Raw genomic sequence first — 18,134 nt, 5'->3', positions numbered from 1 at the left:
AATCATCATTTTAAGAATAACTCTCAGGCTGAAATCGAATGGCGTACGTCCTGCAGGTTTACTGAACTGTAGAGGACACTTGCTTCATGTTTCTCTCCCAATTTCTCTTTATTGTAATGAAAATGCTTATCCTTTGCCTGCCCATTTGTGTATTGGAAATGGATAAACTCTTTTGTAAGTTTTAGATGTCTGTAGCAGACAGGACTTTGCCCCAAGATGAACTGTATTTCTTTAAATTGATTGTGATATGATGTAGTACTTGCATTGTTACTGATTTAAGTTTTTTTCAAATATTGTACTGTCTTTTTGGAATTCAGAGGGTGGAGTGTAGCAGTTTGATATGGTTATGAATTCCAAAAATAGGTATTGGATTATGTTTATAATCTGGTTTGTACCTGGGCATGATTGAGTTATGATTGGGGTTTTGAATTGGCCACATCATTAGCATGCTGAGTCCCCATCCTTTGGTAGGTGGGGGCTCACAGATAAAAGGCTTGGGAAAGGACAATGTTGAGGGCTTTTGATGTTGGAGTTTTGATGTTGGAGCTTGAAGCGGAAGCCTTAAGCTGGAACCTTGGGAAATAAGCTCACAGAGGAAACAGAAGAAAGTCCCAGGAAAAGAGGGACCCTGAGCCCAAGGAGAAGCAAACCCTGGGAAGAGAGGAACACTGAACCCAGATATAAGCAAGACTCTGGAAGGGAGGAACCCAGGAAGCCTGAACCCTCACAGACGTTGGCAGCCATCTTGCTCCAACACATGAAAATAGTTGCTTTATCATCTGGTTTCTGTAAACTCCTACCCCAAATAAATATCCTTTATAAAAACCAACCAATTTCTGGTATTTTGTATTAGCATACTTTGGCTGACTAATACACTCATCTTGCCCTCTTCACATGGGACATTGTGGCATTTTGATATTATTTATGAATTCCAAAAAGAGGTATTCATTATGTTTGTAAAATCATCTGTTCCTCTGGAACCCTTTGATTGCATTAGACTCATCAGAGATGTCTGCTATTATCTCAATATCTGTACATCAGTTTCAGTAAATATGGTATGAATATGTTAAAAGATTATTGCTGTGGAAGGGAAAAGGTTTTATGTTGGATAAGTGGGAGTACTGTATATTGTATATATGAATTACAGTGATCTAAAACTCTTGTGAAGATAAGCTTAATAATTAGAAAAAAAGAAAAGAAAAAGATAGGATGTAGAATTTTTCCAAATTAATATGTATTCTTTATCTAACCTTTAAACTCATAGCTATATTCCATTTTACTATTAAGAGAACCTGGCATTATATTGGGCTTCACTTTTATTTTGGATCACAGAGTGGTTCAACAATGGCAGCAGAGGAATACTGGTGTGGGATGTTATTGAGAGGGGACATATGGTTGACAGGGAGTTCTACAGGGCTTGTGTCCGGGGTGCATGGAAATGTTTGGATATTTTCATAGTGGAAATAATTAAAAACAACAGCTGGGGGGATGCTGGGCTCCTGGCCAGGGAGGCTCTGTTGCGGTCCCTAGGGTAGCAGTGGCAGTCCCCCGGGTGCAACAGCAAGGACCAGGAAGGAATGAGGGTCCAACAGTGAGCCCCTGATACTAATGACTATGCTTGTGAGCCTGTGCACCTGAAATAAGAACAAGACCTAGAGCAGCAGTGTGCCTAAGAGTTCCCTCCTGAGGGCCTCCATGTTGCTCAAATGTGGCCAGTCTCGAAGCCAAACTCAGCATGTAAATGCAATGCCTTCCCCCCAGAGTGGGACATGACTCCCAGGGATGAGCCTCCCTGGCGCTGAGGGATCACTACCAAGTACCAGCTGATGACGTAACTAGAAAATGACCTTGAATTAAAGGTTCAACTCGGACCAGCAGAATATCCCTGTCTACGTATAATAACAGGAGTTAGAAATACTTTTGACCTAAATCAAGGGGGAAATTGAAAGGACAAATGAGTTTATAAGGCTATGAGTCTCTAAAAAAGAGCCTGGAGGTTATCAGAGAGGTTGCCCTTATGCACACCTGAGCAGAGTCTCAGAGACTGATAAAGTAGATACAACCCAGGTATTGGTTCTTCTGAGGGCTACAGAGACCCACAGGTTTTATGGTCATGGCAGATGGAGTTCACTGCCATGTCAATTGGCCCTTCTTTGGAGTTGGTGTTTCTGTGTGATGGAGCTCGACTCAGATGTGATCTCTTTTCACAAGCCTTTCCTGTTACTTTACCAGAATTGTAGGTGGTGCTGGGGTTTAAGATATATGTAGGGGATCTGAATCTCTGGACTGACCATATGATAGCCAGGCCCTGAGCCTCAACAGACTTCAGCTCCTACACTCTGGTTTATTGGACTTACCCCACTCAGCTAACATGGAGTTGAAGAATGTCAACCACCACACCATGGAGCCTAGAGTGCCTACAACTGAAAGCAGGAGGATTGCATCCAGCATCCATGTGGAATCTAAGCCCCCTCTTGACATAGATGTGGAATGGACACAACCAATCCAAGGTCCATAGGATGGAGGAATAGAGTAAGGATTAGAGTGGATTTACTGATATTCTATTCATGAACTATTGTGGTTAGTAATCAAAGAAAATGTGGCATTGGTGTGGAAAAAGTGGCCATGGTGGCTACTGGGTGTGGGGAATGGGAAGAAGAGATGAGATGTGGAAGCATTTTTGGGACTTGGAGTTGTCCTGGGTGGTGCTGCAGGGACAATTACTGGACATTGTAGATCCTCCCATGGCCCACTAGATGGAACGTGGAAGAGTGTGGGTTATGATGTGGACCATTGACCATGAGGTGCAGTGATGCTCAGAGATGTATTCACCAAATGCAATGCATATGTCATTATGATGGAGGAGAATGTTGCTATGGGTAGAGTAGTGGGGTGAGCGGGTGGGGATACATGGGGACCTCATATTTTTTGAATGTAATATTTTTAAAAAATGAATTAAAAATAAATTAAAAAAAGAAAAAAAAAGATTAGCACTTTGATTCAACCATGTCATTAGAGTGAGACCCAGTGTTGAGTTCCAGCCCTCTTGGTGGGCTGATGAAGCAGACTCCCACATGAAATTAGACAGACAGAGAAGTAGATACCCAGAAAAAGACAAAGCAGAGAAGATAACTTAGTTTTGATGCTGGAACCCCTGGGAAGAGAGATGAGCCTGATAGTTTACAGCTGACCTTGTGAAAAAAACAGAGCAGCTGATCCCAGAAAAAACTGAGCCCTGGGAAGAGAGAGATGAGCCCTGTGCCAGCCTATAGCTGAGATCAGAAGAATCTGGACGCATGAAGAGGAAAGAAAAAAGAGGAAGGCTGCACCCTCACAGGTATTGGCAGCCATCTTGCTTTAATACATGGCAACAGACTTTGGATAAGAAAGTATCTCTTAATGTACATTGAGTTGGATTCTAGTGCCTCATAACTGTAAGCATCTACCCCAAATAAATAACCCTTTATAAAAACCAACAGATTTCTCGTACTTTGCTTCAGCTCCCCTTTTGACTGACTAATACAGTTAACCATGCTTCACATATCCATCATTCTTCTTGATCTGCTTTTTCAAGATTGGTTTTCAGATTCCATCAACAGGATAGATGTTTCTGGCAGAGGAAAATATTACTGCTCAGGCCACAAATGCCCTCCTGGGCTTCTCGGATTTCCCATAACTGTAGGTCCCTCTCTTCTTGGAATTTCTGACTTTTAGTGTTACTATTGTTGGAAATATTGGAATGATTGTGATCATAAAAATTGAAACCTTTTTTACACTTCCTCATGTACTTTTCCTCAGTCATATCTAATTTATTGGTTTCCACTATTCTTTCATCACTGCTCCCAAGATGCTGATGAGACAACTTGTAGAAGACATATGCACTTCTAGGACATGTAGTACAATTCTCTTTCTTTTATATCTATGTGGTAACTGAACCCTTTGTATTAGCTGTGATGGCTTATGATCACTTTGTGGCTATTTGCAACCCTGTGAGCTACAAGTATGTCACATCACAGGGAAACTCTGTTCCATACTGGATCATAGGCACAGGGAGTAGCATGTTTAGTATGTTCCTTGAAACTCACATGTCCTCCTTTCAATTGATCCTCTCATGTTTTTGACACAATAAATCACTTCTTTGAGTTCTCCTCACTTCTCTCGCTCTCCTGTTTTGATACTTATCTTAACCAGTTGCTGCTTTCATTTTTGCCACCTTTAATGAGAGATTCATCAATCATTCCTGTTATTTGTTCATCATTGTCACCATCCTGTAGAAGCATTCAGCCAGTGGGTGCCACAAAGTCTGCTCCACCTGTCCCTCACACCTGACTGCCATCACCAAATTCCATCACACATTCCTCTTTCTCTGATGTGTGCCTAACTCCAAAGTATCCAGCTAAAACTGGCCTCTGTTTTCACACTTGTGGTCCTAATGTTGCATCCTCTAATCCACAGTCTGAGAAACAGGGATGTCAAAAACACAGAATAATAATGTGTAGAGATTATTTTCCACATGGAATGCGTTCTTCTGCAAATTTGTCTTTCAGTTATTGCACAGCCCTTCTTTGAACTGAATCATTTCAATCACTTATTGTTAGAAGGCAAAAGTGTTTAGTACCAATTTTGTATTTACTTTTAAATTGATGAAAATGAGAAAATTTCACCATATTAAACTAAATGGTTTTAGTCTGCAGAGTATAAATTACTAAGAGGTAGAACGAGGGCTGAGATGGCGTAGCTGATGTTTAATGTATGAAGAATTTTTAATAAGGTTGATTGTAAATGTGTGGAAATGGATAGAGTCAATGGCAACATGTTATAATAAGTTTAACTAACATTGCTGATGTATAAAGGTGACAGTGGCTGAAAGGGGTAGTCTGAGGACATAAATTTAAATTGAAAGAATAATAGAGAATTATCTAAGGACTGTTTAACATAGAAAACTTGGTGGTAGATGAAGATTGTGATTAATAGTAAAAATAAAAGAATTATTTTCTGTGAACTATGCATCTCAATAATATAAGTGATTTAGAATATGATAGATGAGGAAAATATAACTAATGTAACTTATGGCCCATAGTTATCAATAATATTGAAATTTTTTATAGCAATGGCAAAGATGGTACTATATCAATGTGAAGGTTACACAATAGGTGGGTATGATGGCGTATGGAATTTTTCCTCTTGGAGCTATGAAAACTTTCTAAATTTGATGGGGGTGGTAACAGCAAAACTCTATGTTGAAATCAAGAGTAAATGTGTGAACACTTTGGATAGACCGTTTAAGGCATAGGAATGTATAACACAGTGAAACCCTGTGGATGATGGATTGTGGTTTACTGCAAAAATATGAGAATGGGAATCCCCTATATTTTTAATGTAATATTTGGGTAACCTAAATATATATATATATGTGTGTGTGTGTGTGTGTTTGTGTGTGTGTGTGTGCATGTAATATCGATAGCATTTTCAGGACATTGGAATTGTCCTGAATGATGTTGCAGTGAAGGATACAGGCCATTATATATCTTGTCATAATTTACAAAAATGTATGGGAGAGAGTTTAAACTATAATGTAAACTATAATCCACACTTTGTAGCTATGCTCCAATATGTTTCCATCAATTGCAACAAATGTACCACACTAATGAAGGATGTTGTTAATGTGGGAAAGTATGGGAATGGGTAGGGAGTGAGGCATACTGGAATCCCCTACATTTTTTACATAACATTTATACAATTTAATTATCTTTTTAAAAGTTAAAAAATAAAAAGTATAAGAAACATGGAATATTCTCTCATGACCTATAAACAAAATACAACACTAATATATGGTCTTAATAATAGAATTGTTAGTAGAAAAGTACATTAAATGTAAATTATGGTCTATAGGTAACAGTAATATTTTGTGGGTGTTCTTTAAACATTTGTAACAAATGTTATACAATAATGCAGTGTTGGTAGTGGGAGGATGTAAGGTAATCCTGTATGCTATGCATGATTGCTTTTTAAATTCTCAAACTTCTTTAAGATAATGGTGGGTTATGGAAACACTGCATATTTTATCCTTAGAAAATTCTATATACCAGAGAAACAACCAAATTTCCTTTTGAGGTATATTGTTGTACTCTGAGGCTTCTCTGAAAGTACATGCAAAGAATTTTATATGAGAGACAAGGCAAGTATATAATTCAAGTTCTACCTGTTATTTAACATAACACTGGTCAGAAGGTAAAGATGGGATATGGTCAAGTGTCCTGACAGATAGGGTCTTTTGAACATCTTGAAATCTATAGCTAGATGCTTATATATTTATATAAGTATATAATATATACTTATATATTTATAGAAAGTATAGTTAGATTCTTACATGGGATATAAAAAGATATTCCGGTTGCCATTAGTTTGCTTCCTGCATAGATAGAGGCCTACACAGTAGCTAACAAAATATTAAAATTTCATCCTGGGAAAGCCATGCTACTTCACAAATATGATAACATAGTGTTCTGTATTATATGACACTTGTCTAATAATAGAAAACAGGCCAATATGCTAAGCCCTCAGTCTTAAGTGTTGCAAGTATGGACCTTATTTCTATAATAATGACAGTAAGCCTACATAAAATTAATAGCTAAGAATTGCCCTCTGGAAACCTTCTTGTAATTCAAATGTGGCCTCTCTTTAAGCGAAACTCTACAAATAAACTCACTACTCTTCCCTACAACGTGGGACATGACTCCGGGGAATAAGCTCCCCGGACATCGGGAGATTATTATCATGCTTTAATCACCAATGCATTTGGTGAAAGACCTTGACCAAGAGGGGAAAATATGAAACAAAATATAGTTTTTATGACTAAAAGATTTCAAAATGAGTTGGGAGGTCATGCCAGATGTTATGCTTATGCATATTTCAGCCAGACTTCACCAACTGACACAGTAAACAAAGTCTCACACGAAAGTACTCCTGAGGGACCTACAGACATTCACACATCATAGGCAAGCTACACAGCCTCATGAAATCACCACCCCATCAGTGTGAATATAGATAAATCTAGATCCTCAATAGATCATAGCTATATTCATTTACAAATTCCCAAATCATGATTCTTCTACTCTTTCATCTGAACCTATAATTTTCAACTTACATGTTAAGTGTATTTCTCAGAGACTTAAAGTCTTTAGATTGTCCTATGCTGGCTGATTCCTGAAACCTAGCAGATATTCAGTCACCCCCTATTCTTCAGTTCTTTGGGTCTGCCATGCACAACTAACAAAATGATGAGGATGGGCCAGCTTTACCCCAAAAACAAGGAGTATCTTCAACTGCAAGCAAAAGAACTCCATTTCTATGCCCTTTAATATCTACAATCCTTCTCAGCCTGAAGCAGACATCATTCCAAATACCTCAAGTTTGGAATGGACTATAGTTAACAACTAGCTAACCCCTACACTTAAGAATTAAGTTCCCTTAACTACCAACTGATATCATAAATATGTGCAAGTCAAGCCAAGACTACCAAACTTGGACCATATTAGCACAACAGCACAGGTAACTCCTGAAATAGTAAGCGCTTGTTGTTGTTGTTTTTTACTTTATTTATTTATTTTTTATTTTTTATTTTTTGCGCTTTTTGTTTTAAGTGAACATGCTTTAGAGTGAATGTTTTAGACTGGTTTGTTATGTAGTCATCAGAGTCATTCACTTTCTCAAGTTTTGGAAAGGATACCATAAAGACTTTTCCAAGATTTATCATATGACAATTAAGAACATCTGTTATTTTTCAACATAGAGGCAATTTATTTTAAAAATGCAAAAACCCACAAAATTGGAAATATCAAAATACCATTATTTCATTGAACCTTGCAAATATAACATATTATTAATATTGTATTATGTGTTTTTAGTACATTTTCATCAAAAGCATAAGGTTACACTTTTAGAATATTCAATTTATGTATAATAAACATGAAATCAATTCCACTCAGATTTGATTTTAATTTGAATGAACTTTTGAAAACACATCAAAGCTCCTTAAACCTAAAATAAATAGATAGGCAAGGCAGCTTATTGTGAGGGTAATCCATCAAGACAATGATTTTTAGAGATTTTCTTATGGCTTTGCTCTAATGGGATTTTATCCTTCAGTAAGGATGCTCTCTGTGGCAAAGTTTGGGGTATGAACTAAGAAAAGAAAAAAAAGGTGTTAAATATTGTCAACACTCTATTTTATATCTGATTTCAACACATCACTATGTAGGCTTATATCTGTCTAATGCCTTTCCTTTCAATGGAAAGTGACTTAGTTTCCTTGATGTTAAAACAAACGCTAAAAAAATCATTTGGTTTAAACAATAGGGATTTATTGGCTCATGGTTTTGAGGCTAAATGAAGTCCAAAATCAAGACATCAGCAAGACAATGACCGTCTACCTGAAGATTGTGATATTCTGGGTCTGGCAAATGGCAAACCTTGGTACTTGACTTTTTCTTCTGTGCCTAATTTCTTTGCTTAAAAGGACTTCGACCATACTGTATTACTTTAAGTATGTTATTACCTTAACTAAAAACAATATCCAAGTTCATGCTTACAGATGGATTCATTACCACTGGTCCAGGGGTTGGGACATGCCTTTTTGGGGGGACATGATTCAATCCCCAACAGAAAAAAATATGATAAATCTTTCAAGAAATGAGAACCATATTGTGATTTAGGGTGCTGTGATTTAAAAATAAATTTCAGGATAACAACATTTCAAGTTATCATTTTATTTTTAATTTAGATGATTATTTTTATTTTGTTTGGTTTTCTTATGGGGCAACTCATCATGGTAGTATGTGAGTGGATAAGAAGAACATTTTGATTTTGTAAAGTGAGAGAAGAGGAATTATAAAATGTGTTAAGTGGGACAGGAGAAAACACATATAGCTTTTTGTTTGTTTGTTTGTTTGTTTTAAATTCTATAAAAATTGCCTTTAGTTGAATAATGGCAATAGAGTGTCTAGGTTCATACTTTTTAAAAAAAGTTTTATTTATTTCTCTCCACTTCTCCCCCCACCCCATTGTCCTCTTTCTGTGTCTATTTGCTGTGTGTTCTGTGTCCACTTGCATTCTTATCAGGCAGCACTGGGAATCTGTGTATCTTTTTGTTGTGTCATCTTGCTGTATCAGCTCTCTGTGTGTGTGGCACCACTCCTGGGTGTGCTGCAATTTTTCTGTGGGGCGGCTCTCCTTGCGGGGTGCACTCCTTGCATGTGGGGCACCCCTACACAGGGGGCAACCCTGTGTGGCACGACACTCCTTGCACACAGCAGCACTGAGCATGGGCCAGCTTGCCACATGAGCCAGGAGGCCCTGGGTACTGAACTCTGGATCTCCTGTATGGTAGGTGGATGCTCTATTGAGCCATGTCCACTTCTTCACATGTAGTTTTGCTAAGAATTTGGGCATAGATTCACCTATAGATAGATATACCTGTGAAATTCTTGAAATGTTTGGAATATCCAGGATAAACAAAACTCTGGTGTGAACACTATTGGATTAGATAGAATTTATGTAGCTAGCCTAGAACTAAGCCTGGGAGAGATCTTTGAGGCATTCCCATTTAATATCCTCTGGTATTGAAAATGCCCTCTAGGAAGTATCCCATCCCAGAACCCTTCTGACTCTCTTCTATTCATGCAGATATATGGGTGGTACAAACCAGAAAACATCATATGGCCTCTTTCTACCGGTGATTTCTAATGTGGTTCTGGGCAAGTCACATCTGCCTGTACCTCTTTTACTTATTCATATAAATATGAAATGAGTTGATTCTTGTATTTAGGTCAGAAATTAGCACATAGAAAATGCTTATTAACATAAGCAAATATTATTCTAATTGCTATTATACTACATAAAGAAAGCTTATTACTCACAAATGTTTTCTTGTGTTTGTTAGAACTCTGGTGTGATTTCTGACACTATGTCTGGCAGGAAATTAGGAACTTTTGAATATAGATGGGCAACATTGGAAGATATGTTATATAGTTCATAGCAACAATGTGATCACTGGCTGATAGAGGCAATGCTCATATGCATCATAAAATGCTCTGCAATTCACTGTGAATTCTGGAAGAAATTGTATTGTATTACAATACTACATAAATTGGAATAATTCCCTCCCTTTGTTTATGTTGCATAGCCATCAATAATTGTTTGTCGCAAGGTAGAGTACTTTTCTTGATATCATGTTATCCCGCAGAGATAAATGATGATTTCAGAATGTTTAAGGAACGTGGACCTGAGGGACATACAAAATATATAAAGCCTGTAACATTTTCCATCACTGCATCTTCAGAAGCAGAGGAAACAATGTGTCCCACAGGTTTGTTGTTTGAATTAAATTTTGTTATTTGAGAATGATGTGTATGATATGTGCTGAACTGTTATTTTCATTTTTCTCCTCATTGGGTTAATTATAGTCATATGTAAAAGAAGAAAAAATTGTAAAGGAGTTGAATTAGAGTCTTTTCTTACAAATCTATGTTTTAGTTTTCTTTTAATTAAAGAATGCTTTAAGAAAATATCATTTTTTTTGAGAATTCCTTCATGGAAATATTTTTCTTTTTGCATATTATATAATATGCTAGAGTGGTAATGGAAACAATTTAGTCTTTAGAACAAATATCCTCTAATTGCTCTCAGTATGAGAAGGAAAACAGTATGAAGAAAATAGGGAGCATGTATTATTTCTCTTTTATTTTTGGTCATTTACCTAACTCCACCCATGGAACATAGGAAAGAAGCATTGAGATTCACCTAACAGTCACCTAGATGCTGAAGGTGAAGGTGGCAGTAAGAGATATTCAGGAGAGTTCATGGATAGCCCCAGGCATGTGAACAACCTCTGAAGTAGAAAGGAGAGGAATCAATTTGACCTTGTGAAACAAATTTTGAAATGCCTTTTGATAGCAAGTCTTCTCAAACATATTACCATATAGACATTTTATGCTAGATAATTCTTTGTTGTAGAGGGGCCCTCTTGTACATACTATGTAGGATGTTTAGCAGCACCCTAGGCCTCCATCTACTAGATGCCAGTAGCACTTCACCCAATTGTCATTACCAAAAATGTCTCCAGATGTTGCCAATGAACACTTGAGGAGAACAATCATTCCTCAGTGTGAACCACTGTTCCATGGGTTTGCAACATTCTGATTTTTAACCTTTAGTCTTAAAAACTGGAAAAGGTTTTCATTATTATTGTATTCTTTGAACTCAAGGAAAGTAATTGATTCAATTTTCTAAGTGAGTGAATAGAGAAAACCATATCATCAGAAATATTCCTTGTTTTCAAGCAGGTATTTCTATATGCCTGTATTCTTGACCTATTTTAAATCAGTTAAAGAATGGAGGAACTACTTCATTGCGTTGGTTTCTAGTCCTTTTCTTTTCTGCCCATAATAAACCAGCTGATTCATCTATAGTTGCAGATGTACAATCAGGGTCAGGAAGAGAGAATCCTTATTCTCTATTTCCATTTGCTATTTTCTAGAACTTAAAGGTATCTTCTTCCAATTAAAAAAAAATGCTGCTGTCTTTCCTAACTTACCTCATAAATATTTATATTTTGTGAAAATTCAGACAAGTTTTCATAGTCCTCTTTAAAAAATGGAGATAATATGATTCTATTTCAAAGATGTTATGAGAATTTAGTATACAATGCAACTTATGTAGGCATGCATAGGATTCTGCCTTTATAACAATGCTTATTATTTTTAACTGGCCATATTATCAAGTAATTTTTCAGATCAACAAAAATTTATCAAAATTATCGTGCAATAGCTGCATAGTTTTTTTAATCATATATACATGTGAAACTGTTTTGACTATTTCCCTCTTACTTAACACTTAACTTACTTCTAAGTCTTAATATCATAAATAATGCTGCATTACATCAATAGGCATTTTTGTTAGTAATTGCTATTCATATATTTAATTAGTTCTTGCAATAGATTGGAAGCTGTTAAATTAATTTATCAAAATATATTTTTAGGGCTTTGGGGTCATAGTTACAAGAAATTATATAGTTACAGGTAGATATATAAGATATCCAATTCACTAAACTCTGGCCAACACTGAAGTGAAGAATGAACACCGTAACTATGCTAATGTTTTTTAGAACATGCTATTACATAGTATCAAAGCTATTTTCTGCATCTACAGATAGCAATACAAGACAAAACCTTGGCGGTTAGCAATCTTAAATAAATATTCCATCACTTACATGGAGAAAAATGGATTTGAAACTATAGAACAATAAAACTAATTAAAAAATAATTTAAATTATTTCTAATAATTCGATGTCCCTAAAATGTGGAAGATGAATGCGAAGAATCATATATGATTCTGTAGATGTCAATAACTTTAATGTTTCTGTGTAATCTGAAATAAACTGTGAGTCTTATGCATTGGTTTTCTACTATTTATGAACTCCTTCTGAACTTGCCAAAAGAAATGTCCTATATCTTGTTTCCTAAATTAACTTACAATATTCTTCCCATGTCTGTTTTCAGGAGAGAGAAAAAACTCAATTTTTGATTTATAATGGAAAATGACTTTTAGCTTATTTTTTTCCCCAACCCCAAATGAAGTGGTGACATGAACAAGGAAAACTGCAGCTCTGTGTCAGAGTTCATTCTCGTGGGATTGTCAGACCTCCCTGAGCTGAGCGTCTTCCTCTTCCTGGTCTTCCTTCTCATCTATGGAGTCACAGTGATGGGCAACCTGGGCATGATCACCATGATCCAGGCCAGCTCTCAGCTGCACACCCCCATGTACTTTTTCCTGAGCCACTTGTCCTTTGTGGATTTCTGCTATTCCAATACCATTGTGCCAAAGATGCTGGCCAATATCTTAGACAAAGAAAAAGCCATTTCCTTCCCGGGATGCATTGTACAATTCTACTTGTTTTGCACCTGTGTGATCACTGAGGTCATCCTGCTGGCTGTGATGGCCTATGATCGCTTTGTGGCCATCTCTTACCCACTGCTGTACATGGTGATCATGTCCCAGAAGCTCTGTTTGGGATTGGTGTCTGTCTGTTATTTCTGTGGAACAGTATCCTCTCTGATTCATATGTGTTTAGTTCTTGAGATTCCATCTTATAGATCAAATGTGATTAATCACTTTTTCTGTGATTTACCCCCTCTCTTATCCCTTGCCTGCTCCGATGTGTCTTTGAATGAACTGCTGGTATTTATTGTGGCTACTTTCTATGAGATCGTCACTATCATTGTCATCCTCACTTCCTATTTGTTTATTCTCATCACCATCCTGAGGATGAGCTCTGCAGTAGGAAGGCGCAAAGCCTTTTCCACATGCACCTCCCACCTCACAGCCATCTTTGTCTTCCATGGAACAATCCTTTTCATTTATTGCAGGCCCAGTTCTGGTTACAGTCTGGAAACTGATAAAGTGGCCACAGTGTTCTATACTGTGGTGATTCCCATGCTGAACCCTCTGATCTACAGCCTGAGGAACAAGGATGTAAAAACAGCTCTCAGTAAATTGGTGGCTTCCAAAATATCTTCTTAAAGACTTTTTTTTTTAAACAGGACTCAGATTTCCAAATAGGATTCTTGTGGAGGTGTGAGTAGGTAGGTTGTAGTGCTACAGTGTAGAGAAGAGTAAGGAGCAAAGTGGTTACAAATGAGTCTTTTTGAGTCACATATATCTGTGCCTTTTCAATTTCTAAGAGTTGGCTTGAGAATATTTCAAAATATGCCTACATATTTTGCTTTTCTTCAATCTGTTTTCTTTAAACTGTATATGGAAAATGGCACCGCTAAGACTCGGGAATTTAGGTTGCTGTAAAACTTTCATGTATCTAGTGAATAGTTCATGAGAATTACACTTTTTTTCTCTGTAATTATTAGGTAAACTGTGAATCTTTCTGAAATTTCAATCATGTTTTTCACAAGGTATATACTAGTAATTGTTGCTATAATCATCATCAGTAGCAGCATTTGTTGCTCTCCTTTTTCTTTACTGCTTGTATTCATATTTACCTTATGCCTAACAATTAAGGATGGAATTTGTCCTATAGCTTATAAGTGGATTCCCCAGGCTCTGCACATGTTCTTTGCATGTGTCTCTGCTTGTGCTGAACTGCCCTTTCTTAGCCTTTCTCTACAGGCCTAGGTCAAAACTCTACACTCTGTAACAATTACTATGGAACATTTGATACTATAATAGTGTTTCCATTTTGTTTCATAACAGTCTACATTATTTACTTTAAAAGAATATTGTCAGCTTCTACTAAGAGTGATGTGAGAGAAGCACATCTCAAGCTTGAGAACATGAAATAATGGGTTGGTGTTTTGACCATGATTTTTTCATTTGGTAAATAATTATTCTATCCAATTCTCTGATTCCTCAAGTTTAAACACTGGATAATAAAGGCAACTTCACAGCATTATATTGAAATTGAATTATGACAACATGTTACATTTGACAGCTCACTGGAACATAGAATGTTCTCAGCTAATGTCTGTTTAAATGAAATCTTTGAGACCTGGAGTTATATATCTTTTTCTCTTTGACTCTTACTTGTATATTATAATTTCTTTATATTTTTTATTAAATTAATGAACGAGTAAATACTGGTTAATAAATGGTATACATATCAGACTTAATACATAATTAGAGTGTTGTGTTGAATTTCAAGAATTGCAAATTGTCTAAAATTGTCCCACATTATAATGTGTATTATATAATTTAGGTTTCACTCATTAAAACAAATCCCTAGAGCAATTTAATACATTGAATTTTACATGTTAGAAGGCTGAAAGAACACAAAAGGGATACTATGTATTAAAGTACTGATTATTAAATGCAGAGGACAGCTATTATGTTTGATATTGGGAGGTAATAAAAAAGAAGTATCATTATGAGCTTGGAGGATGCACTCCACTCAGCTGCTGTTAAATCCCTGAGGAAGGTTCTTGGCTCTCAGAGTGTCTGTGCCTCTGAGGATGGCTCAGGCCTCAGCGGTGTTCACACCTCTGGTGCATGTCCCAACAATTACTCAACACCAAAGTCTGCTGCTTCTATCTGTGAAGAGAGAGGTGAAATGATGAGAAGCTGTTAGCCACAGCCAAGTGTCTATTTCTGCTGGATTCACATAAAAAGTATTTGGAAATCAAGAAGGAATTCCCTACTCCTTTCCTGCCCACATGTTTCTAAGCCTTCCTTTTTTTCCTCCCCCCTTAGCTTCCAGTCTCTCCACTGAGCAGAAACTAAAGGGAAGGCAACTAACAAAGATATCTGAGTGTGCATTATGTATAGTCCCAGAAGCATCATCATGGCTTAACGAGTGGAAAGGAAGACATGGAGATGAGACAAAGGCAACAAACACAACTTCTGAGGGATTGCAATCTACAATGCAAGGGAGAGATTCTTTTAACCTTTTATTATCTCCCTTAACACTGATAAATCTCTCTAAAACTGAACACTTAAATATGTCTCAAGACTCTTCAGACTTTATTTCATTATATTAAGAATAGATGGAATAGAAACTTTGTAACATTTACCAACCAAATGTGATGCCAGTGGTGGTGCTGATTACTACACTTTAGAATCTAGGTAACTGAAGTTTTATGGATCAAGTTCAATACTCACTCACAATTTTTATAAAATAGTTATTCTTGAGTGTTACCTTGGCTGCTTATAGTCCTATTCAATGAGGTGAAGCTGTTCTGGACAGCTTGGTTCAAAATGAGTTTTACTTATTAATAAAATATTATCTTAGCAGTTGGTGATCTTAGTGACATGATAGAATTGAAAGATCATTCAGAATTAGGAAGGAGCTAAGTGAATAATATTTTAAAAATTATTATGGAAACATTTAATTTATAATGATTTTTAAAATTATTTCCTGTGAGACTTCTGTCAAGCACTTTGCCATACTTCCATTTGGTAATAAGGTGTTCGTAATAATTCACAAGATATTTTACATTTTAAGAACACTAACTCCTGAAGAATATATTGAAAATATATCAAAGTTTGTTGTATTTCATTTAGTGTTATGTATTTGGCATGCTTCTTAATGTAGAGTTTACTTATTTTATGTTTTAAATTCAAAGAATAAAAATAGAGAAAATAAATTATGTCCTATTCTACATTTTATCTTCAATAAGTTTTTTCAACATAAAGTGTAATGTCTTCAACTTATTTGTTTTCACACAATTTTGTATGTTTGTTCAGGTTAATTGGTTAAAAAGTAGTGGTCTAACTCCTTTTAACAAATTGTATGCCTATTTTCACAATATTATTTATCGAGAATCCTTTCCTTCTCTATTTGTTTGTAATATATCCTTAAAATATATGATATTCTTAAATAAACTATGTTCTTAGTATTGATTCTTTCCCTCAGGGCCTTGATAATATCACATAGCCCCCACCTCATTTTCTTTAGCAAAGAGTAAAACAGTCACTAAAGGACAAATATAGTATGATCTCACTGGTATGAACTAAAGATATTGAACACTCACAAAGATAGAGTCTGAATGATAAGTTACTGGGAGATAGAAAGGGTATAGATTGTGGCGACCCAAGGCTCAATCTGGAGAAAATCTCTGATAAGATGGATGGAGCTGATGTGGCAGTGGATGAGGGTGTTGGTGGTACAAGACTATAAGTAGGGTCAACAGTGCTGAAGTGAGAGATTGACTGGGGTTGGGGGGCAGGGGACTAGGTTAGCCTATCCATGGAACTGGGGAAAGGGATGGAAGAAGGAAGAGGTGAACTTTGGCAAGGTGGAGGTCTGTGGGTGAGAATACAATTGTAGGAATGTTCTTTCAGAAAATATGGCAGGGAAGGGTCACTGGTGCAGGATCTTGGTGGTAGGGAGATGTATAGTGAACAGTGTACCTGAGGCATGCTTCTATGGAATATGAATGTGTTCATCTTGTAATAGAGTGTCATCTCAGGGGATGGAGACCCATACAATAAACAAGAAAATATTAAACTTTCATCCTAGAGAGTCTTGCATTCTCAAAAAGAGGGACAAGAATCTCTTGAATAGGCTGTGCAAATGAAAGAAAACAGACAAATATGCCAAGTCCTCAATATTAATGCATGTACTTATTGACCTTATTCTTATAAAATTTAAATTCACACAAATAATAACAGTTGCCTAAAAGTTTCCCTGTGAAAACCTTCTTGTTACTCAAATTTAGCCTCTTTCTAAGCCAAACTTGGAAAAGATATATACTTTTTCATGCCATTTACACTCAAAGTACAAAATTTTCTCCAATTGGAACCATGAAATATATTGATAATATATAAGGCAATAAAATATGCCTTTTCTCTTCTTACAGTCATTGTCATTGTTAAGTGGATAGAACTATATTGTGCCTCTAGCTGGGTACAAAATCATCAGTGGGAAGAGGACATCTATAATTTAGAAAAAGTTAAAACAATACTTTGAATTGGAACACATTGCATAGTTCCATGTAGATGTTTTACTGTAGAAGTTCATATCACTTGGTATTAACAGTCCAAGAAGTCAATTAACTCATCCATATCAGCATCTGTTCATCTTAGACTAAAATTCACTTTTGAAAAGAAAATTCAATAACTAGCAAAAAGTGATGTTCCATAATTCAAATCTGATTTACATATTTCAATACACGATCTGTTAAAGACCTGAGGAAACAGACTAAATGTTTGTAATGATTCATATTCTGAAGGTTTGTTCCAATACACACAGTTGTTTAATTTTTTTTGGTATCATTTTAATGTTATCTATATTATAATCTGAATCAAAATTTAAAGGTTTGGAATTAGAAGTATTCATGTTATTTTAATCCAGAGCAAACCACACTTTAAACTCCTAAAGTCAATATAAACATCCCTCATTTTATTGCCCTTTGCTTTTTGTGCTTTGCAAATATTTTATGACTTTACAAATTGAAGGTTGGTGTCATCCTTGCTTTGAGCAACTCTATCTGTGTGCTTTATCTAAAAGCATGTGCTTGCCTCATGTCTCTGTGTCACATTTTAATTAATGTTAGTACATTGTTATTTTAGACATAATGCTATTGAATACTTTATAAGCTACAGTTTAATGTGAACATTGTTTTATAGCC

General features: G+C 36.1%; 1 protein-coding gene across 1 annotated transcript; it reads left to right on the top strand.

Annotated features, from left to right (window-relative positions):
- Positions 1 to 12,642: 12,642 nt before the first annotated feature.
- On the top strand, positions 12,643 to 13,578 carry LOC101414150 (olfactory receptor 5L1-like). Its single transcript, XM_058306399.1, has one exon. It carries the CDS (start codon positions 12,643 to 12,645, stop codon positions 13,576 to 13,578), a length of 936 nt encoding a protein of 311 aa, XP_058162382.1.
- Positions 13,579 to 18,134: the final 4,556 nt, after the last annotated feature.

Source organism: Dasypus novemcinctus, chromosome 10 (assembly GCF_030445035.2).
Source record: "Dasypus novemcinctus isolate mDasNov1 chromosome 10, mDasNov1.1.hap2, whole genome shotgun sequence".
NCBI classification, from domain to species: Eukaryota; Metazoa; Chordata; class Mammalia; order Cingulata; family Dasypodidae; genus Dasypus; species Dasypus novemcinctus.
This window is presented reverse-complemented; position numbering and strand designations above follow the sequence as displayed.

Bases quoted from the DNA above. Each gene is read 5' to 3' on its own strand.
- LOC101414150 (XM_058306399.1), top strand. From the start codon at position 12,643: ATGAACAAGGAAAACTGCAGCTCTGTGTCAGAGTTCATTCTCGTGGGA.